The following is a 23378-nucleotide window of genomic DNA, read 5'->3' as shown; positions in this document are numbered from 1 at the left end:
ATGTTCTCTTCTGGCCTCCATGAACACACACATTTGCCACATACCTTGGTATGTGTGTGTGTACACATCTATACATACATGTGCACACATATACAAATAAAATATAATTTTGAATTCAGCTATTCCTTCTAATACTTCCCAAATGTCCCGACTCCCGCTTCCGTGGTCTGTTGATTAACACCATTAATTGATAGGGTACAGATTAGGAGGTTGAATCAGGAGGATTGCCACAAGTTTGAGACTATATAGCAAAACCCTGTCTTAAAAGAAAATGACTTTTCAAGAAGGGGAAACTGAGGCTTAGAACATAGGTAGAAAATGTCTCAATTTATGGCACAAACAAGACCAAGCGCCCAAGATCCCCAGCCCAGGTGTACACCTGACCTTGAGTCCTTTAGATATTCAAGGGGACAGGCAGGGTGGATACCAAACAGAACTGCAAACTCTCAGGGGGCCAAACTTAAGGAAGCCAAGTGGGCACAGCCTCCTGATGCCCCAGTAACCTGGCTGCCAGGCAATCTGGGGTCCTGGCTCTCTGCCAAGGGTGAAAATGAGCTGCAGGCCTCTGGCCACTCTCTGCCCCTCCTCTTGGGTTTGCATCTCATTGCTGGAGGTTCCACCAGGCTTAATCTCTGTGAGTGCAGACTCGGAGGAGCCAGGCTGGAGGGATCAGTGCCAGCAGCTTGGAGAGCTTCATGAGGCTGCCCTCTGCTTGGGCAAGGAGAACAGAAGAAGTGGCTTTTAGAGCCTCACCTGGCCCGTGCCTTCCCCTGATATGGAGTCTGGTGAGGTTCACCAGCCCCAAGCAGTAGTTCACTTAGTCACATCATCTGACGCATGTCCCTGTAAGCCTTCCATTGAGACAGGGTCTATTTCAGAGTAAAGGTGCCTGTGACCCACTTCAGGCTTCAAACGCACAGCACTCAGACAAGTGAGGCTTGGCCATGGCCTCCAGGCAGCTGGGCTTTTCTGAGAATGGAGAGGCCTGAGTAGATGTCAGGGACAGTGAGAGCAGGGGCACCCTTTTTGTTTTGTTTTCTGGGAAGCTCAAAATGGTTGGCTGTCCCATCACTAACCATCTAACAACAGGTTATTATGATCCGTTGGGTGCCACATGGAAGAGCATAGACGACGTAGGGCGGGCTCGTCATCTCTGACACTCTGTTTCTGAAGCGTCCGACTTTGTACAAGTTGATTAACTATTCCTCGTCTGAAAACCCAAATCCAATGTATGTCAAAATCTGACGTGTTCAACAGATAATCAAGTTTTGGAGCTTTGGGATTTGGTAAAGAGTATGCCAGCATCCGAGTGTCAGGACACTGCCAGGTCTGAAACACTTTTGGTGGGACATCTCAGATAAAAGTCATGTTACCTGAGTGTGATTCTGTAAGAAAACATGAAGAACCACATGCAAAATACACATGTGAAAGCCACAGGCCTCTCTACTCAGAGGTGGAGGTGCTGTCTGGTGACTGTTTGTTTTGGATTGTCTATGTGTCTCTTCTAGTCCCTAGCCATGTGTCTCTTTCCCTCCCCATCAGGTGCCCTTGTCTCTGGGCAGCCAATGAAATACAGCCCTTGTAAAGCTCTGGTACTCAGCAATCCAAGTCCTCCCCTCAGTCTGTATCCCAATTCTCCCATAGGATGCTCTGGCAGCTATGATCATTTCTGACTTCCCATGAAGACTCCTTAAGGCTTAGCACACAGCCTTCTGATGTGGCTGCTGATGCTGTCATCTAAAATGTTCATACCCCAGACCTTGAACAAAGCAGTCTGGAGAGATGGCACAGAGGCTCACGCTGCCCTGTCATGGGACTCACATTCACTCCCCAGCATCCACACCAGGTGACTCACAAACACCTACAATTCCAGCTGCAAGGGATCTTACAAACTCTCTCATCTCCATGGGCACCTCCACTGACATGTACAGACAGACAGACCTAAATCAATAAAAAGCTTTAAACACTATTCTAGATTTATTTATTCTTATCTGATGTGTATGAGTGTTTTGCATGCATGTATGTCTGCACACCACATGCACGCCTGGTGCCCACAGAGGCCAGAAGAGGATGTTGGATTCTCTGGATCTGGAGTTACAGATGGTTGTGAGCTGCCTGCCAAGTGCCAGGGATCAAAACTGGGTTGTTTGGGAGAGCAACAAAACTGCTCAGCTATCTCTTCAGCCCCTATTAAAAAACATGTAAAAAGAAAAGAAAAGAAAAATCTCATGATGTCTTAAGTGAGGTTACGGTTTTGTGTTAGCCATCCTTGCCTGCACGTGAGCATGTGAACCAAGGACGTACTGTAAGAATCGGGCTCCCAGCTCTGTGATCTGAGCCTGTCACTGCTCTAGCCTCTCAACGTCAGCCTTGTCGTCCTTCTTGACACCCACCTTGCCCTGCCATATGGGGAAGGAGAGTCAACCCTAACCCACAAGGCTTCTCCTTCTGGAGTCTTCTGTGCAGCTGAGTGTCTGCGGGGCCAGTGGGGCACAGAGGACACAGTGCATTTTGACCTGGCCCATTTGATCATCAATTCAGTGGGCAGATGCAAGTTCTGCCGGGGTGGGATGGGCCTGAGACCAGGGTGAGACACAGCAGATGCTCAGAGTGCAGAACTGAAGGACGTCCACTCCTATGCCTCACAGACTCCCTGGGAATGGAGGTCCCTTCAATTTCATGCTCCAGTCCTTGTATGCTTTCCCAGCCTCCAAGCATTTCCTGGCGTCCGTTACAGGTGCTGGGACACCAGTGGTAAGCCAGAGAGCCTGGGAAAGCCATTTGTCCTGCCTTCTGGGAGTTTACAGTTGCAAGCTAGCTAAAGGCCGTTATACATTGTGGGGGGTGGGGTCCCAGGCATTGTGGCTGGTGGAGTAGACAGGGTCCAGAGAAGGGGAACACTACAAAATGGCCCCAAGCTGTGTGGTCCCAGAAAGCCAGAGTTTGTCAGTGATTGACTAAAAAAGAGAAACCCAGCAACCTAGTGGAGAGCATTCTAAGCTGCACTTGTTGGTGCTACCTGGCTGTGTTCCTGATTAGCTGTCTTTTTTCTTCGTTTCTTAATTTTATTCATTTTACCTTATCTATCTATCTATCTATCTATCTATCTATCTATCTATCTATCTATCTATCTATTTTTGGGTCAGAGTCTCACTATGTAATTCTGGCTGTCCTGCAACTTGCTATGTACACCAGACTGGCTTCAAACTCACAGAGATCTGCCTGCCTCTGCCTCCTGAACTCTGGGGTTAAAGGTGTGCACCACGATAAGCAGCTCCTGATCAGCTTTCTATCCTGGGGCTGTAGCCTCTTCCACATTTATCTCTGTCCCTGCCACCCACCACATCTGATGGAATCTGTCATTGGACACATTTCATTGGAAGGAGAGTGGACTCCTACAAACTGTGCTCTGAGCTCCACACATTCATGACCCCTCTCCACATTAGATAGACTTACTGAGAGAAATGAAAAAGTAGGGAAGTCAGACAACCTTTGTAAGACTCTGGGGAGCCTTAGCTTACTGGGGACCCCCCTGAGTGAACCATGTGGAGCCAGGATCGATGCAAAAAGCAAGAGGAATTTATTGTTCCAGTGCACTGGGGTCATCCCAGACACAAAGGAGGGGCAGCGACTCCTAGCACCAGTTCTGCTGGTTTTTATATGGTTTCCAGGGGCAGAACAGAGCATCACCAACTAGGCACAATATGATTGGCGGAACAGTGCATCCTTTAAACTGATTGGTTTTTAGGGAATAGGTGACAAGGACTTCCCTTGTCTGAAGGTGAGCAATGGTCAGTCCTGCCGAATGTGTCCCCCACCCGCAGTTCCTGCCCTGTGTGGTCTGAGAAATGCTAGTAGCCTCTCCCTTCTGGAAGGGCGGAGTGTTTCCCCTACCTTCCCCAAATTCCTGAGCTGACCTTTTCACCTTCATTATCAAGCTTGCCAACCACGGCCAAGTACCACAGACTGGCCACATGGCTTTACTTCCCAAGTTCTGAAGGTTAAGAGGTCAAAGGCCAAGGTGTACCCAGCCAGATAAGGGCTGTCTACATTGCAGATGGGACTTTTCTACTGTATCCTCACAGGCAGAGAGCCCTGTGTCACCTTTCTTTATGAGGTTACCTGACCCTGAACACCTGTCCAGTCTTTGCCTCCTCTCCAAATAGTGTCATTAGGACTTAGGACTTAAATGTAGGGGAGCGACAAAGGGTTCGGGCTCCTAACACCTGCTCCATGCCTGCTCAGCTTGTCATTGAGACTTGAACTCTCAGAGTGCAGGGTGTTCCTAGACACAGTTGTGGGACTCCTGCCCTTGCAACTGCATCCCAGTCAGCTTGCATGACCTTGGGTCAGTCCCTTCTCAGTCTTCAGCCCTTCACACACCCTTTCTCCGCGGGTGGCTAGGGAGCCATCGCCAAGGCCAGGAGGTGGAGCAAAACGCGGCGCTCGCACCCGGGGCGGTGCAGGTGGCGCAGGGCGCGGGCTGCGGTGGCCGAGGTGGGTGTCGGCGGCGACGCTGCGGAGGCGGCTGCGGGCCGCGCGCGACGGTCCGCGCGTGAACCCAGGGCTGTCCCCTCGGCGCCCACCCCCTCAGCCCCCGCCGCTCGTGTCCTGCGAGCCCCGCGCCCCTCCCGGCCGCCAGCCAACTGCGTGCCCCCGGGGCCGGCAAGAAGCCACATGCCCCCGCAAGGAATGCCGGGCTGCCGGGCGGGCGGGGGGCGGGCCGGGCCGCGGCGCCCCGCCGCGAAGGTGGGTGACGGCCGGGGCGCCGCCCCCTTGCACACTTTCCCCGCGGGCCACACACGCGGTCGAACAGCGGCCGCGGGGCTGGGGGCAGGGCTCCCTGTCCCCTGCGGTCCCCTGTGCGCGCCCCCCGCGTCCCGGCTCGCAGGAGGGGCAGGCCGTGCCGCTCCCCCACCCCTCCCGCCGCCGCGGGCTTTGGGGCCCCCGGTGGGGAGCAGGGGGCTGGTGAGCCGAGGAGCAGGGGTGTGGCCAGCGGGGGCCCCGGGGAGTGAGTCACACACACACTCTGCTTGCCCAGTCCCGGGGCCCAGCACGGTCCCAAGGCCGAGCTACTGCACAGCCCTCTGAAGAAGAGTGTCCCGGGGTCTGGCATGAGGACCGTGGGGAGGGGCTGCAGCCAGGTTCTGTGGTCAGGGCGGTAAGCATGCTCTGGGAACACTCCCCCCTGGAGAGAGAGGTGGGCTTGGAGTCAGGGCAGGGCTAGCCCTGGCTGGCACACAACCAGCTCCCCAGCCCCGCCTGTACCTGCTGTGAGCTGCCCAAGGGGCCTGGCTTCTTCCTCCTGGCAGCCCCTCGCTTGGGGCCTCACAGCCAGCCATGCAGAGCTCATTTCAGCCTTCCACTCCCTCGGGCCCAGTTGGATTTGTGGAGTCCCCTTCCTGCCCACTTTGGCAGTTTGTCAGGTTCTTGGGGGTTCCTTGTGTCCTTTGGACGTAGTGTCCGGGCTGTGCTTCTCAGGCCTGCCTCCTGGCCTGAGCTGCCCCTGGGCCTTGACCCCATGAGGCTGGTGGCTCCAGTCGTCCCCAGGACCAGCCCAGGATAGAAATGGCATTTCCTCTTGGCCAGGCTACAGCTGTTTTTGTTGTCTGAGTTCTCAAGGCTTCCTCTGGGGATGGCAGGGAGGGTAACCAGACTCCTAGGGACCCCTGCTCTCTCTCCCAGCCACTCACCCCTCTTCCCCTGTCTCTTTCATCTTCTTCCTGTGCTGGTCCCGCCTCCCTTGCCTGTCCCCAGGACAGAATGACTGAGAACATGAAGGAGTGCTTGGCCCACACCAAGGCGGCTGTAGGGGACATGGTGACAGTAGTGAAGACAGAGGTCTGCTCACCACTCCGGGACCAGGAGTATGGCCAGCCCTGGTGAGGCCCCTGGGTGGTGACTTGAGGAGGGGAGGTGGGTGGCCATGCTGGGTTGGTTGGGGACCCAGGGGATGTTCTTACTCGATGCCAGCCTTCCTTGTTGGACAGTTCTGGGGTCAGAGGTGAGCAGGCACTAGACGGATGGGGGCAGAGTTTCCCAGAGCCCAACTCTCAGGAATTCCCGCGCTCCACTGCTCCTACAGTGAACAGTCAGCCTGTTGGAGTTCTTTGCCCATCTGCAACTCTCTGCCTCCTGGACAGGTGTCCAGTCTGTCTTCCTCTTGGGTTGTCTCTGATGGCTTCATTGCTTTCTTTCTTTTTTTTTTCTTCTTTTTTTGTGGGCCCTTGCCCGGAGCAGCTCTCGGAGACTGGACCCATCTTCCATGGAAGTTGAACCCAAGAAACTGAAGGGAAAGCGTGACCTCATTGTGACCAAAAGCTTCCAACAAGTGGACTTCTGGTGTAAGTAGAGCTGAGGCTCTCTGGGTGGCTCCTCCCTTCACCCAATATCCCATCTGCCCCTGGGTCATTGTGCCAGAGTCGCAGTGAGAGGCATCCACCTGGGGCACACCAGGGCTCAGCAGCCTGTCTTGCGTCTTAGAATCCACAGATGACCCCAAACCCAATTTTTTTTTCAAACTTGAGACAGAAGCCTTGACATTATAGCATGTCCTTCAGTCCTCCGGGGAGAAAGTATCATGGTTTATTGCTTCTGATGGACCTGGGACTGCAGCTGGCTGGGCAGATCTAGGGTTGGTAGGCTTGAGCCACATGTACGGTAATTTCTACTGATCCTGAGTGGCTCCCTGTTGTTTCCCCAGCCAGTAAGGCGGTGGTTCTTATATTCCACCTCTACTGAACTTTCCCTCTTCTTCACATTCCTCCAGTCTGTGAGTCCTGCCAAGAGTACTTCGTGGATGAATGCCCAAACCACGGTCCCCCCGTGTTTGTGTCTGACACGCCAGTGCCTGTGGGCATCCCAGATCGGGCAGCCCTCACCATTCCGCAGGGCATGGAGGTGGTAAAGGAGGCTGGCGGGGAGAGCGACGTGCGGTGTATAAACGAGGTCATCCCCAAGGGCCACATCTTTGGCCCCTATGAGGGGCAGATCTCCACCCAGGACAAGTCAGCTGGCTTCTTCTCATGGCTGGTGAGTGTCCCCTGTACCATTCATTCCCTGGGAGAGGTCGACATGGGACTCGGAGGGAAACAGGCAGGTGATAATTTATGCGTGCACAAGTGCTTTTCTGTGGCTACCTATGGACATGTGGATGACGGGTCTTGCTACCGTCTTGTCCAGCCATGTGGCTTTTGTCCTTTGGTGTCCAAAAACCATGCTGAAGGGACCCCACCTCAGCAGCAAGCAGGTGAGTCATCACCAGGTAATACTTAAGGCTGATTTTCCCATATGTCCTCCTGTGTGGGTGTGTATGCATGTGCCCGTCTATTCAGTAGTATTTACAAAGACCTCAGCCAACCCGTCTTCTAAAATGGAAGACCTATAGCTCGGGGCTGCAGGGTCATAGATCATGATGTTCTGCTCAGAAAATGGGCAGACAAAGGACTGGAAGGAAGGCCTTCCAAGACAAGCATGGTTCCCATTGTTGAGAGTGAGCAGCGCACAGGCATGTAGATGTGATTGTTGCCACCAGAGGAGGAGCACAACATACTTTGGGACATTGTGTTTGTGGTACCTGGAGCCTGCATTGGGAATGTCAGCCAGCTTTACTGTCTATAGTTTAATGGCCTTGAGTGTATCACTTTCTTCTCTGGGCCTGTTTCGAGATACAGGCTAATAAGAGCTGCGGTGAAGATGACTCCAGGTGACCTGGCACCGTTCTTGGGAATGTGATTTCTCAGTCACTAAAGCATTTATCATTGCTTGATGTTACTGCTGTTGGCTTGGTTGAAAGCTGGGTTCCTTCAGAATAAGAATTGGAGAATGAGGTGCGGCTGGTCTTGGGAGGGGATAGACCCTCATTCCATGTAGACAGGAGAGATGGGGAAGAAGTCGGCCGTGGTAGCAATGGAGATCAGCAGAGGGGATGGCGGGGACTGTGCGTGATTAATTTCCCAAGCCTGAGGACTCAGGGAAGCTGGTGATGTGGCCAAGCAGAAATGTGGCTGAGTCAGGCTGTGGCACAGAAAGTCTTGATCTCGGGGAGGAGGTTGGGGAGAAGGTTCATGTCAGGTGAGCATGGTGATGGCTTGAATTGAAGTCTGGAGGTGGGTGACTCTGAGAGATTCAGGAGGGAGAGCCCTGAGGCTGGTGGGACAGCTAGGGTGCCAAAGTGAGGAGTAGGGGCTTTCGAAAACACAAGGAGGGAGTCCTAAGACTGCTCACGGAGGAGAGGTGGACAGTGGGTGGGGCAGTGGAGTAGTAAAGGAAAGCAGCAGGACCATTTATACCACGTGTATGCCTCTCCCTGAGCATCTCCTTGGTGCCAGGCCGGGGGGTGGGGTGGGGCAGGCCAGATCAGGTGTAAATCCTACCTTCAAGGGCAGGAGATGGAGCTAACCAAAGAATAATGAAAATGCACATAAAACCACGGGCAGGGGTTAATGAGATAGGAAGCTAGGAGGAAGTGAAAAGCCAGGGGAATCCATGCGAACAGAGGACAGAAGAGGCCGCCAGATGCTGAGCTGGGGTTGAAGGAAGAATATGGTCCTCTGTATTAGTTAGGGTTCTCCACAATAACTGAATCCATCCATCCATCTGTCTGTCTGTCTATCTATCTATCTATCTATCTATCTATCTATCTATCTATCTATCTATCTACCTACCTACCTACCTATCTATCTATGATTTATTAGAACGACCTACAGAATGTGGTCCAGCTAATTCAACAGTGGCTGTGTGTGAATGGAAGGAAGGTTCCATGAATCAAGCAGTTGTTCAGTCCGTGAAGCTGGATGCCTCAGCTGGTCTTCAGGATACACCAGAATCTTGAAGTAGCAGGCTCCAACGCCAGTGAAGGAATGAACTTGCTAGCAAGGCGAGGGCAAGCAGGCAAAGAACAAAGATCTCCCTACTCCCATATCCTTCTATAGGCTTCTGGCCCCAGATTAGAGGTGTGACTTCCCACCTCAAAGATCCAGATTAGAAGTGGATCCCCACATCAAATTAAGCAAAAAACCAAAAAAACAAAAACAAAAAACCCTTTGCAGGAGTTCCCCTCAGTTCTTGGGTTTTACTTAATTCCAGATGCAGTCAAGTTGACAATTAAGAATAGCCATCACATCACCAAAGCACACATTGGTGAGGGGGTATCAGATCAGTAGACCTGCTTGAGCAGAGGCCCTGTGGCAGGAAGGGGCATACAGCATATGTGAACAGCAAACGTGGGGCTGGAGAAGGCCTGGAGGTGGGGACCGGGAGGGGTCTTCTGCAGACTTTATTCTGTGAAGGATGCTGGGAAGTTTCCAGGTAATTGTTTCAAGTAATGATGAATGACCAGATAACTTTGGTTTCTTTATTTATTTGTTTGGCTGTGTGTATATGTGTTCAGGGTGGTGATGTGTGTGTGTGTGTGTTTATGTGTGTGCCTAATTATTCTCTCCCTTATGTTTGAGACAGGGTCTCTCTCTAAACCTGGAGTTCACCAATTCAGCTAGACTGGTTGACCAATAAACCTCCAGGGATCCTCGTACCTCCCCAGCACTGGGATAGTATGTGCATGCCACGGCATTGGGTTTTTACCTGTGATGTGGGGATCAGCTCAGTTCTTCACAATTACACAGCAAACACTGTCCACTGAGCCATGTCCCCAGCCCCACATTAATGTTTTGAAAGGACAACATTGGCTGCAGCCTGCAGAGCTGACTGGGGCAGAGATGTGGCACTGGTTAGGAAGCCGGTAGTCAATGTAATTCCAAACCTTCAATGGAGGTGGCGTGGGTGGAGACAGGGACAGAGAGACAGAGACTGAAGGATCGACTTGAGGACGAGATGGGGGATGAAGGCCATTCAGGATGGCATGGCTTTAGTAAGGGACCCAAGTATCAAGGCCAGCTTAGGTCCTCCCTGCCTCCCACCAAGCACTTCTGAAATGAGGATTGCTGGATGGAGAGAAGGTTGAGAGTGACTGGGATTCTGGTGTTGGCCTTGCTGAATGGCGATGTCAGCAGACAGGTGGATGTACCATGCTGGCCCATGCAGCGGGAGTGTAGAGATGTGACTTATGTTCATAGGTGGCCAGTGGAAGTGGATGGGGCCTAGCCTCAATGTCAAGGGACTTCAAAAGTTAACAGTCCAGAAGGAAGCATGGGAGAGAGGTGCACTGGGGGAAAGCAGGCCAGGAGAGTGATCTGCCCACATAGCAAGAAGAGAGGTGTACAAAGGCTGTAGCCTCTCATGCTAATGGAAAGCCAAGGGTGACAGAGCTCAGAAGTGTCTATTGATATTGTGGCCACAAAAGCATTGTGACATTAGAGGAATGGTAGATCCAATCTGGGATCTTGGAGTCAGTATGGTCTTTGGCCATACTGACAGCTCAGGATGGGGGCATGCTACTGGTACCTAAAGACAGAGGCTGGGGGCCAGAGCTTAGTGGTTTGTACTGCCTAGGACTGCAGCCTACAACAAAGGCTTATCAGTAGCCCCTTGCAGGAGAGTACAGGAGCTGGGCACCTGATTAGCATAGAGGTGGCCTGTAGAACAACTTCTCAGAATTTGGCTAGAGCTCAGAAGTGAAAAAGAGAGATAAGAGAGGTGGATGGTGATTAGAGGGTAAGGGGAGCTGGTACTAGCAAGAAAGCATTCTTAGGGCCAGCAGGAAGAGGCTTTGGAAAGAAAGAGGAGGATGAGGTGAGAACACCATCCATACGTGCCTCTGTAGCACCTCTGTCTGGAAGGTTCTGCAGAAGCCACTGAGTATGGAAAGGGGCGGCTCAGCACATTTGCCATCACCTAAGGGACAGCCCAGGGTAGGTGGGTGTGGTAGACTAATTAATTGCTCTTTGAAGATTAATAGTGTTCATTGCCAAGTTGACAAGATCTGGAGTCACCTAGGAAACAAGCTTCCAGGAGATTGTTGAGCCTGTGGGGAGAATTGTCTTGATAGGTTGATGGATGTGGGAAGACCCATGGGTGGTGGCATTCCCTAGACAGGGATACTGGACTGTATACAGTGGAGTGAGGTGAGCATAGGCGCTCATCCCTCTTCCTTCTGGATTGCAGGTGTAATGCAACCAGCTACCTAGTGCTCCTGCCCATGTGGCTTTCCTGTCATGATAGACACTGGGGCTATGAGCCAAATCACCCTTTCTTCTTCTTCTTTTTTTTAAAATTTTTTTAAAGAACATTTTATTTTATTTATACGTGTACACTGTCGCCTGTCTTCAGACACCCCAGAAAAGGGCATCGGATGGAAGTGTTAGGTCTCAAAGCTCTCAGTCTCTACTTGTTTCAGAGTCCTCCTGGCTGGCATACTTCCCATCCCATCCCCCACCCCTAAACTCCCCAGCTCAAGGGCTGAGCTGAGTCTCCTTCCCCAGCTTCTCTTCCCCATAGAACTCGGCCATTTTAGCTAAGTGATCCTTTTGGTCTTTTGGTCTCTGGGCTCAATCCTGGCCTCTTGGCTTCTGGTGCCTCTCTCTTCCTCTCTGGCTCTCTTCCCCATCCTTTCTCATGGTCGGCTTCGGTCTGCACCCTTCCGGATGCCCCTGCCTGTGCTCTCCCTTGTATGTATAATAAAGCCCTCAGCCCCTTAGGAGCACCCTGTCCTCTCTGGTCTTCTCATCCAGGAGGCAGGCATGCTGGCTCCCTAGTGACGTGACAAGACAGCTTCTTGATTGGAAGAGGTCTGACCTGCAGAATTGTAAAAGAATACATTGGCTTTGTTTAGAAAGAGAGAGAGAGAGAGAGAGAGAGAGAGAGAGAGAGAGAGAGAGAGAGAGAGAGAGAGAGTTAGTTCAGCAGTAGGAGACTTAGACTAACAGAGGAGGCTTGTGGGTCAGGGCTATCTGCTACAATGTGGAAGGTGACAGAGGGAGGCAGCTAGGCCACATAGTGGGCCTGTGACCTTCAGAATATCAAGTAGTGAGCAATACTAGAGGCCTGAAGAGAGTGGGTGGTCAGAAAGACTCAAGGTAGCAAGAAGCTTCTCTCTCTCTCTCTCTCTCTCTCTCTCTGTCGTTTCTCTCTCCCCGTCCCTCCCTCCTTCCCTCCCTCCCTCTCTCTTCCCTCCCTCTCCCTCCCTCTTTCTCTTCCTTCTTCCTGCTCTCTCCCTCTCTCTTTCAGTGTGTGTGTATATGTTTGCGTATCTATGTATGTGTGTGTCTGCGTGTGTATATATGTGTGTATGTTTATGTATTTGTATGTATGTGTGTGTCTGTGTTTGTATATCTATATGTATGTGTGTGTTTGTGAGTAAGTATCTGTGTGTGTGTTCCCACATATGTCAGGGATGGCTGTATAGACCTCACTGGCAATCCCAGGGAGCAGCTTGGCCTACTCAGATGACAAATGAGAAAGGAAAGAAAAGACCTGGATCATGATGCTGATTTGGGGCCAGAATCTGGAAACCCTGCATCATAAATAAAGCACACTCATTGGTCAAATCCCATTCCCAAGCTTTCCTGGTTACTATCTTTTCCTCATCCTTTTTTTTTCCTGGTTTCAGAAGCCCTGGCCCCATCCAAGAAGACATGTTTGACGTTACAGAGATGGCTCTGTCACTAAATGCTTGCCGTATAGGCATGAGGACCTGAGTTTTAGACCTAGAACTCATGTCGAAAAGCATCTGTGGTAGCTAGCTAGCTCTTACAGCCCCAGCAGCGGGGAGCTAGAGGCCTTCAAATCCCTGGATCTCCCTGGCCAGCAACTCTAGCCAAATGAGTGAGCTCTGTGCCAGGGAGAAACCCTGTTTCAAAAGAAAACAGTGGCCGGACAGTGGTGGTGCTTGCCTTTAATCCCAGCACTTGGGAGGCAGAGGCAGGTGGATTTCTGAGTTCAAGGCCAGCCTGGTCTACAGAGTGAGTTCTAGGACAGCCAGGGCTACACAGAGAAACTCTGTCTCAAAAACAAAAAAGAAAAAAGAGAAAAGGAAAGGAAAGGAAAGGAAAGGAAAGGAAAGGAAAGGAAAGGAAAGGAAAGGAAAGGAAAGGAAAGGAAAGGAAAGGAAAGGAGTGAAGTCGTCTTAGGGAAAGACACCGTTGTTCACCTCTCTAGCTTTGAAAACCACACATACACACACATACAGCTTTTGTGCACAACAGTTCAATGATATGTGCACATGGCTCTCCAGATGTAATGGGGCCTGATCAGAGTAAACACAACCCTTAGTGTTTATTGAGCCACGTAACACCTGGCCACAGTGTTGCTCCGCAGATTCTACCATGTTCCTCCTGTAACCCTGTGTGCTGCCATTCTGCTGGGAGTGGTGAGGAGGGGAGAAATGGGCCATTGCATAGAAAATTAAGCAGCTAGGTGGAGCTACACTAGGCTTTAGGCCTGTTGCCATCTGGCTGCAGAACTTGCCTCCTCTCACCTCTTGGCCCTCCTCACCTCCCTTCCTTCTGTACCTTTCCTTCCTGCTTCCCTGACTGGATCTTTCCTCCTCCTTTCTCACCAGCATCAATTCTTTATCTGATTCTATTTAAGCTGGAGGAGAGCTGGCCCTACTGTGTGCTGACTGGTAGGGCCTGGGTTCACAGGGACAGAAGGCCTGGCTTCCCCAGCATGAGCTGTGTGCTCAGTTCTGGCTGCTTAGACAAGATACGCCCCTTTCTCTGCTCTCTCAGCCCAATGGAATTTATCATGCTGTAAATCATGGATCAAAGTCTCCCAGCCCCCCTACCCCCCACCTCCCCACCAGATGCTGCGGGCTAGGGCTGCACCGCAGGCACAAGGTGCTTAGAGCCACTGTGTAACCCTGTGGTTAGGAAAAGAGGCAGGAGTAAGGAGCTAGAAAAGGTTTCTATATTAAGTTTTTCATGCAGTCCATGTTTTGTTCCAGAGAAGATTTAGGGCAGCCTAGCAAGGTGTGTAAAACAGACCTCAGTGGGGTATTACAACTGAGAGAGAAGAAAGAAAAGCAAGCCTAGAGTCTCACGATGTTGCCAAGAGTTGGCAGCCTAGGTCTGCTGTCTCAGGGGCTTCAGGAAAGCACAGAACCTCAGGCTTGTCCATTGAGTAAGGACATTAGAGAGATTGGGATGTGTGTATGGGTGTATACAGGTGAACAAGTGCTTTGCATGCGATTGTGTATGTGTGAGTGTCTTGTGTGCACTTTTGTGTGTGCCTGTGGAGGCCAGAGATTGACTTTGGGTGTCTTCCTTGGTCTTTCTCCACCTTATGTTCTGAAACAGTGTTTTCTCTTCTTGAGGCCAGAGGTCACCGATGGGCTGGAATGGCTCATCACTGTGCCCTAGGACCCTCCTTCTGGTTCCATCACCATGCTCAGCTCTTCTGCGGGTTCTGTGGGTCCTGGAGACTCAAACCAAGGTCCGCAGCCTCGTGTGACCATCTGAGTCCCCTTGTCCTGAACAAGTGCTTTTGTGTGTGTGTGTGCTTTTTATTTAATTTCTACTAATTCTTAACTACGAAAGCTTCAAAGAGCCTGGTGTGGTGGTGCATACCTATACTCTGAACACACAGGAGGCTAAGGGAAGAGAGTCGCCAGAGTCCAAAGCCTGAGTTACATATTGCAATCCTGTCTGACAAAAACCCCAACCCAAACCTCCAACCACACCAAAAATCTTGTTCTTAGGATCACCCATTGCTACATCTTATATCATTTATGCTTGTATTTATAGTGGTGTGTGTGTGTGTGTGTGTGTGTGTGTGTGTATGTGTGTGTGTGTACAGCCCAAACCTTTCATGAAGTACTTTATGGGGTTGGAGAGATGATTTGGCATTTAGGAGCATTTGCTGTTCTTCCAGAAGACCCCAATTCAGTTCCCAGCACCCGAGTCTAACAGCAGCTCACAGCTGTCCATCACTCCATCTCCCTGAGTTCCAGGGCCTTCTTCTGGCCTCCTCAGACAACCTCATATGCATGGCCTATACACATGTTAAAATCAGTCTTTATTTTTTACATTAGAAGCCGAGAAGCACTCAGTTTCTAGCCCAGCTCCTGCACGCTGCCCACTGTGGTGCAGCCCCAGATGACCGGGGATCAGTGAGTGCAAAGGGTGTTCCAATAAAATTTTATTTAGGGTCTAAAAATCTGGATTGTATGTGATTTCAAACAAAATTTGAATTTCATATAAATGTAGAAAAACCATAGAAGTAAAGTTATGTGAAGAAAAACATTAAAAAAAAAAACATTTAAAGGTTCAAGAGCCATTCTTAGTTCACAGGGATATGTGAAATGGGGTGGGGGCATGCTGGATGTGCCATCAGTGGTTGGCTGGCCTGGCCTATGCCACTCTGGGTTATTACCCCAGGCATGTCTCTTGTGTTCATTGCTGTCATCAATGTCTCTTGTAGGAGAGTAATGCCCTTACGAAGGTCTCCCCTGGAGACATTCAGGGCTTCTGAGCCTCCTCTTTTTCCTTCCTGATAGTGATGCTTACTAGAGCGTGCAGGCCAATAGAATGTGCACAGGATGCTGCACCATTTCCACTGATCTCATTCCTCACTTCTCCCAGCTCTGATCATGCACTTTCCCAACAGCAGTGCCGAGTCTTTCTCATTATGGGGTATTGGGAGGAGAAGACGGCGGTAAAAATGAATTCACCAATAAAGAGACTAGAGTGAGTCCGCCATGCACAGTTGAGACCAACAAAATCATTTGAACATGACACACGGTAGCTTCACAGGTAGTGTTTCGGGTGAAGTTGTTAGAGTTTCCGGGGGTGCGTGCATGCATGTGTGTGTGTGTAATGTGCATGTGTATTTGAGCACATATGTGTGCATGCCTATGGAGCCCCGAAGCAGACAGTCAGTGTCTTCTTCATTTGCTCCCACTACATTTATCGAGGCAGGCCTTTTGCTGATTCTGTAGCCAGCTTTTGCCTGGATTTCCCTGGCTCGCCTTCCAGAGTACTGCCATGCCTGCCCAGCTTTCACAGAGTCTGGGGACATGAACTCCACCTGTGCAGCAAGCACTTTATCCACCAAGCCCCAGTAATCTCTTTATTTTCCCTGTGTTTGTCCCTGGCTTTGATTACTGTTACGACCACAGGGAGCTTTGCCAGAAGGAAGATTTTATTTACTTAGACAGTGTGTATCTGTCACTGTCTGGTGACAAGTAGTGATAACTGATATTGCATAGTCAACTCTTGTGTGACACTACCAATCGCTATTTTCTGTAATGGGCCAGATGAGAAACTATCCCATTTTGTGGATCACAGTGTCTCTCGCAAGGACAGATGTCCTTGCGATGGTGCTAAACCCAGAATGTACTCAGGTCACCTCCTCTCCCCAGCATCCCAGCTTTGTGCGTGACACAGTGCTCTGTGCAGGATCAGTTGTCCCATGTGACTGCAGAGGTGCCAGGATGTGACTCGGTGCTGTTGGAAACCCTTCTAAAGCACGGTATGGTACTTGGCATCCTCATCCGTTGTTTGCTTTTTCCCCTGGCCATTTCAGCTTGCACTGGGGTCACCTGCAGGGCAGGCAGATCCTTCTAGGTTTGCTCAAGGCTCTTCCTGCTCCAAGCCATCCGTGTCAGTCCCACCTCCGACACTTCCGAAGGTCTACTGTAGGACCTGATGATGCCCTTTGCTTCCCTGGGAGAGCCTACTCCTCACTCTGAGGAAGGGGTAGGTGGTTAGTACTGATACTGGGTCCGTGGGATCAGGTGCCCCGCCCAGGCAGAACCATAGGACCCTCAAGGGGGAGCACTGTCTGACATGGCCACAGGGCTCTGGACAGTTCGGATCCTGGTTCTTCAACTGGCTGGAAGTACGGCTTTGAGTTTGTCATCTGTTCTTTCAGTGGTCTAGCTTTGACGTGTGACACAAGCACACAGCCTCTGGAAGGCACCCAGGGAGCTAGAAGTATTGATGTTCAGTGAGCCTGGTGCCTGTGGTGACGGGCAGGTGACAGGCTGCTTTGATTGTCCTTGGCTTAACTTCATGTGGCTTCAGGAAGAGATAGAGAAGATGAAGTATGTAAGATTGGATACAAGGTCTGGGTTTGTGTGAACAGGCCTCATTTAACACATCTCCAGGGCCACACAGACACACATATGCAATATTTTATATGTGTGTGTGTGTTTATGGCAATGAATACACAGAAGGAAAGAAAATCCACTCCATAGCAGTTCAACAGTTCTAGGAAGAATCAGAAATCACCCAGCGCTAAGAGGCGGAGACAGACAGTCTGGCAGTTGCCGAGGGCCGAGTTACTGGGAAGCAAAGCACCAAATGTCTCTCATGTAAGACTGTAGAGCTCAGGGCCTGGAACAGTGTTGTGTCAGAGCTGCCAAGGGCAGTGTGGATAATTCATGGAGTCACAGGAACAATGACCTAAGGCAGAGGTAGGTTGGGCATGGGTTGGGCTGATGTATCAAGGTGTGTACTTCTTCCCAGACTCATCTAGGGTAGACTGTTACAAGTGAACTCCAGTGGGTGTGACAGACCCCTGGAAGTTGACTTTACAAACAAAAATTTTATCAGCAGAAGTCTTAGAACAGTAAAAGGAAGTCCTCATGGCTTCATTGGAACGATGGTAATAGACTAAACCTCTGAAACTGTAAGCAAGCCCCAATTAAATGGTTTTTTCATAAGATTTGTCTTGGTCATGGTATCTCTTTGCAGCAATAGAACAGAGACTAAGATGGTAGTTGGTACCGAGGCCTAGGGTATCAGTGTGACAGGCACAACCATACGGTTTGCTGGAGGATATAGAAGACTTTGGGCCTTTGGGCTAGGAGAGCGTTTGGATGCTTTACGTGGGGCTTACTGGACCACTGTGAGGGCCTAGATCAAGAAGTTTTATAGGGAAAGCATATTACCAAGTGTCCTAGAAACCTTTCCTGTAAGATGTTGGCAAAGATTGTAGCTGCTGTTATCATTGTCCTAAAAATCCGCCTAAGGTTAAGTTGAAGAGTTTTGGATTAATGGCACTGGCAGAGGAGATTGCAAGTCTTCACTGTGTGTGTGAGTTGTTAGTAATCACTCTGGCAGACCCACAAGGAGAAGGAGCAAACTGGACAACCAGAAATCCAAAATATGCAGTTTGAGCAGAGAGGGAGCAGCAGGAAATGTGATGCTGGAGCCAGGATCTGTGCTGGGGGGAGCAATGTGTAAAACAAAACCCGATGCTAAAAGTAATAAAGGGCTTGGTGACCTGAGGATAGGACCCCATCCAGCCAAGGTCCTAACGGATGAGAAGGAACCAATGGCAAGCGTCAGCAGTGAAGGGAAGCATCCACAACAGAGCTGATACACTGCCATTCTGAGAGGGGCCAAGTGCTTGCCCCAGCAAGCAGCAGAGCTTGGCAAGCTTTGGCCACATAGTTCTGGCTTTAGAGTTCAGGATACAAGAAAGGGGTTGTAGAATCTCCTTTCATGACTACGGAAAGTTGCCAAGGCCAGGCATATGTGAGGGGTATCCCTACATGGAGGCCTAGAGAGACCATTGTGTGTAGCTGTGAAGGTGAAGCCTGGATTTGCCTTGGAGATCCCCAAGGTATTGGTTATGTCAGAGTCCTGGGAGACTTGCAGAGGAGAGCTGCTAACCTCTTAGGTTAGGACCCAGCCTAAGAGAAATGTGCTGCTGTGGACAAAGCTGAAGGGATTTAGAGATCTGAAGACCATTTTGACCTCAGCCAAGGAGATGCAGAATTTGGAGTTCATCCTGCTGAGCTGTGGTCCTGTGTTGGCCCAGCATTCCCCTGAGCTGCTTCCTTGGCTCCCTTTTGCAATGGTAATGTATGTTATATGCCATTGTATGCTGGAAGTAGGTGATCTGCTTTTGATTTTGATTTTACAGGGGGTTATAGTTAAGAGATTGCATGAATCTCAGAAAAGACTTTGTACTTTTAAAGAGTGTTAAGACTGTGATAGACTATGGGAATTTTTGAAGTTGGACTGAGTGCATTTTTGTATTAAGCTATGGCTATAAACCTATGGGGGCCCAGGGAGTGGAATGTGGTGGTGTGAATAAGAATGGCCCCAGGCTCAGACATTTGAATGCATAGTCACCAGGAAGTGGCACCATTTGAAAGGACAGGAGAGATTAGGAAGTGTGGCTTGTTGGAGAAAGGGGGTGGGCTTTGAGGTTTCAAAAGCCCTGCCAAGCCCAGCATGGCTCTCTCTGTCTGCCTATGGATTAGGATGTAGCTCTCAGCTACAGCATCCACACTTGTCAGCATGCCACCATGCCTCCCACCTTGATGATGATGGGTTAAACCTCTGAAGCCATCAGCCCTCAGTTAAATGCTTTCTTTCACAAGAGTTGCCTAGATCATGGTGTCTCTTCAAAGCAGTAGAACAGGGACTAAGATTTCTAAGTCTTCACCATTTTGTCCCTAAAGCTTGTCACTCTAGCTGCTCCTCTGATGGCACGTACTGAACAAGCTTGAATAAAGAAAATCCTGGGGCTGGAGAGATGGCTCAGTGGTTAAGAGCACTGACTGCTCTTCCAGAGGATCAATTCCCAGCAACCACATGGTGGCTCACAACCATCTGTAATGGGATCCGATGCCCTCTTCTGGTGTGTATGAAGACAGCAACAGTGTAGTCATATAAATAAAATAAATCTTTAAAAAGAAAGAAAGAAAATCCTGAATGGCAGTAAAGCTAATCCAGGAACATCCCCCAGGAAACCTTTAGGCCTGAGCCAGCCACCATTAGAGACCACAGAGGCTTTGGGTAGCTTCCATGTCCTTCCCAGCGCAGTTAGATCCCTCTGCTCCACTGAAGCTCTAAGAGACCGAAAGGTAATTAGTGCCACTCTGTGTTGACTCGCATACACGTCTCAACCTAGAATTAACAACAGGAATTTTCCTCAATGGCAGTCATAGTCATGATGCTAATACTCACCATTAGCCTTTTGCTGTGCTCAAGGCTGCAAGGCTGCAAGGTGGTGTTACAGAGACAACTTGCTGGAGGCCACACATGCATGTCCTAAACTGTGGGAGGTATAACATAGGTGTGCAGTGTTGGTATGAGGACGGAACTCCCGGGTATACTAGGGCATCTGTCACCTGGGAACTTGTGGAGGAGGGGGCCTGAGCTGCAACACATATGACCTGAATATCTTAATCATGTGTACTTGTGTGCGCATTTGAATTATTCATTTACTTTATGTATATGAGTATACTGTAGCTGTCTTCATACAGAAGAGGGCAGTGGATCCCTTACAGATTTTGTGATTGCTGGGAATTGAACTCAAGATCTTAGGAAGAATAATCAGAACTCTTAACCACTGAGCCATCTCTCCAGCCCTCTTATCTTTGTTTTGAAACAAGGTTTCTCACTGGCCTGGGTGTGCAGATTGGCTAGACTGGCTGGCCAGCAAGCCCCAGAGATCCTCTGTCCATCTCCACAGCATTAGGATTACAAGGTTATATCACGATGTCCAGCTCTTTTATTTGGGTTCTGAGGATGGAACTTGAATGGGAGAGAAAGAAAAAAAAGAAAGAAGGAAGGAAGGAAGGAAGGAGGAAAGGGTGTGTGCGCCTGGGAATGGTAGAGGAGAAAATGTAGATAAAAGGGAGAGCAGAGGCAGGGACATCCAGGAGAGTCCAGAGTGGATATCGCCAGACTGAGCTGGGCCATGAGGGGAGAAGAAGAGGAGAGCCAGGTACAGCAGCCAGGAGATCCAAAAGAGGGGAGGTAAACTAAAATGGCTGGATTATACAAGGAAGGACAACCCAGCCCACGAGCTGGAGAACTCATGGGAGAGGATGGGGTATGCCAGCCATACCCTGTACCAGGTAGGGACTGAGGGATGCTGGGAGAGCCCGACTGCCAGGTTAGCATGGATATGTTAAGCAGGCACCCCAGCAGCTTGTCCAAGGGTTGGAGACTAGCAGAACTCAGGTCTTCAGGCTTGAACAGCAAACATGATCCCAATGAGGTCATCTTCCCAGCACCCCGTGACTGAGAAGTTTAAAGCACAAATGCAGATCGGGCTCATAAAGATAAGTGAGGAGCTCCCCACTTCTCTCTCCTCCTCTAGCAATAAAGCGGAGCTGAATGTTGGCAGAGTGCAGGCTGGGTCCCCATAGCTCTATGCTGGTAATAGTGGAGCATACATGCTGGATTGTGGAGTGTCAATGCTCTTGACACACCTGGCTCACAGCTCCTTTGCCCGTAGCTGTGACAGAATACGTGAGCCAGTCAAGGTAAGACCTGGGCTCACAGTTCCAGTGGTTTCAATCCCTGACTCTGACTGCTTTGCTTTGGGGCCTGCTTGCTGTGAGGCAGTACATTATGCCAGGGAGAACCAGGAAGCAAGTTGCTACACCATGTGGCCCCTAGAAAGAGGCTGGCCTTCCATAAGCACCTTGAAGGCCATGTCTTTGTGACCCAAGACCTCCCACTAGGCCCTACCTCATAAAGGTTCCATCACTTTCCAATTACACTGAGCTGAGGGCCAAGTTACTAACTCAGGATCTTTGGGGGACAATCCAGGTCTAAGATACACAGATGTAATGCATGCACGCTGCACAGCCATTGCCAGCAGGTGGTCACACACCCGTGCTAATAGGACCGGAGAATCTGCGTGGCACTCCGCAGTGTGGTAAGGCAGTGAGGAGTCCAAAGTTCTGAGGGTTTTGGTTTGGGTTTTGGTTTTATGTTTGCTTGTTTGTTTGGTTTTTGGTTTTGTCTTCTTCTTCTTCTTCTTCTTCTTCTTCTTCTTCTTCTTCTTCTTCTTCTTCTTCTTCTTCTTCTTCTCTTCTTCTTCTTCTTCTTCTTCTTCNTTCTTCTCTTCTTCTTCTTCTTCTTCTTCTTCTTCTTCTTCTTCTTCTTCTTCTTCTTCTTCTTCTTCTTCTTCTTCTTCTTCTTCTTCTTCTTCTTTTCAAGACAGGGTTTCTCTGTATAACAGCCGTGGCTGTCCTAGAACTCCCTCTGTAGACCAGGCTAGCTTTGATCTCACAGTTTGCTTCTGCCTCCAGAGCGCCATCATGCCTGGCTCTTGAGTGGTACCTTTTAAAAATGTGAGCTGTGTTGCCTTGTAAGGTATAAGAGGGTTGTGTCCCACAGCTGGTTGAGGGAAGCCTATCAAGTTAATCATTGGCCCCAGTTGGTACAGGCTGGCCTGGTGTATCCACTCATTCCTTCTTTACTAACATGTCAACACTGTCACGTTGTGGGTGGGCTTTTGCCCTTGCTTTTCACTTAGAAGGCTCTTTGTTCCATCACCCTCCAATCAACCAGGATTCTACCATGTATCTACACTAAGAAAGGCAGTGGGGGTGCTACCGGGGATGGCAGAGCCCTATGTCTTGTCTCCACTCCTTAGACCTGGTGAGGGAGCCTCTCGAGACTCAGAGCTAACCGACATACCATCAACAGAAATGTTCTTTATCACTATGGTCTGGAGAGAAATAATGGGGTGTCATGAGAGTAATACTGAGAGAGTCCAGGGCTGTGGCAGCAGAGAACTAGCTCAAACCAGGAGCTGCACAGGTGGCCTAGTCTCAGTCCCACAGATTAGAAGGGAACAGGTCCCCACAGCTCGTCAAGGAAACGTTTATAGCAGGATGCGTGGTCCTTGGAGGCCACTTCAGTGAGCATTCGTTACTACTGCATGTCTGTAACTAAATTCCCAGTAGAAAAGAGGAAAGGAAGAAATGCTGATTTTAGCTCAGGGTTTCAGAGGGATTTCAGAGCATCGTAGCAAGGAAGTGCTGCAGAGTGAATGGTCTTGAAAACTCACATCTAAAGCACAGGGAGGGGCAGGAACCAGAGTCTGCCACCTGGGCCCCTAAAGTCTTCAAATATAGTGGTACCAGCAGGGGACCAACCACACTGTCAAAGCACAAGCCTGCAGGGAACATTTAAGACTAGACTGTAACATTTTCTAGATTTCTGCAGAAAATCTAGTTTTGCATATTGTTCTTAGGAGAGAAAAATGTATGTCTCAAAAATGGGATGGGGGAATCTTCCGGCTCCAGGATGTGCTGAGGATGTCCTGTCAGGGAAAAAGATGGAGGCTGACAGGGTCTTTATTTGGAATTTGTAATGTTTATTTATTTGGAGTGTGTGTGTGTGTTGGTTAGAGGACAGCTTTCAGGAACTGGTTCTTTCCTATCTGCATTTGTGATCTGGGGATTAAACTCAGTTTGTCAGGCCCAAGTCCTAGTGCCTATACCCACTGAGTCATCTTCCTGTCTCAACTAGCAATTTTTTTGGAGTAAAGGGAAAGATCTGAGCTGGAAATGACTGGTGTGCATTTTGTCAGCTCTTGCTGTCAGCTACGTTATCCTCTTATCATTTCTGCGTATTTGAAATGCTTCATGAGTGTGATTCACTTGAGCTTATGGAAAGGAGGTTCTAGGTGTGGTCCCAAGCTGGGCTGACTGCTGCCCCCCAGAGCAGGCAACGGTGATGGAGGAACACAGAGGCTGGATTATACTGACTTTTTTCTTT

General features: G+C 49.9%; 1 protein-coding gene across 3 annotated transcripts in view; it reads left to right on the top strand.

The window, feature by feature from the left end:
- Prdm11 (PR/SET domain 11) overlaps positions 1-23378 on the top strand; it is a 72763-nt gene that overhangs the window by 25611 nt on the left and 23774 nt on the right. For all 3 annotated transcript variants that reach the window (XM_029474362.1, XM_021156411.2, XM_029474361.1), the window contains exons 2-4: positions 5758-5882; positions 6241-6344; positions 6770-7032. In XM_029474362.1, coding sequence (XP_029330222.1) covers positions 5758-5882; positions 6241-6344; positions 6770-7032 — 492 coding nt within the window. The remainder of the gene's footprint in view (positions 1-5757; positions 5883-6240; positions 6345-6769; positions 7033-23378) is intronic.

The sequence above is a fragment of the Mus caroli genome, chromosome 2 (genome assembly GCF_900094665.2).
Source record: "Mus caroli chromosome 2, CAROLI_EIJ_v1.1, whole genome shotgun sequence".
NCBI lineage: Eukaryota > Metazoa > Chordata > Mammalia > Rodentia > Muridae > Mus > Mus caroli.
Note: the sequence above shows the minus strand (reverse complement) of the source record. Positions and strands in the feature narration are given on the sequence as shown.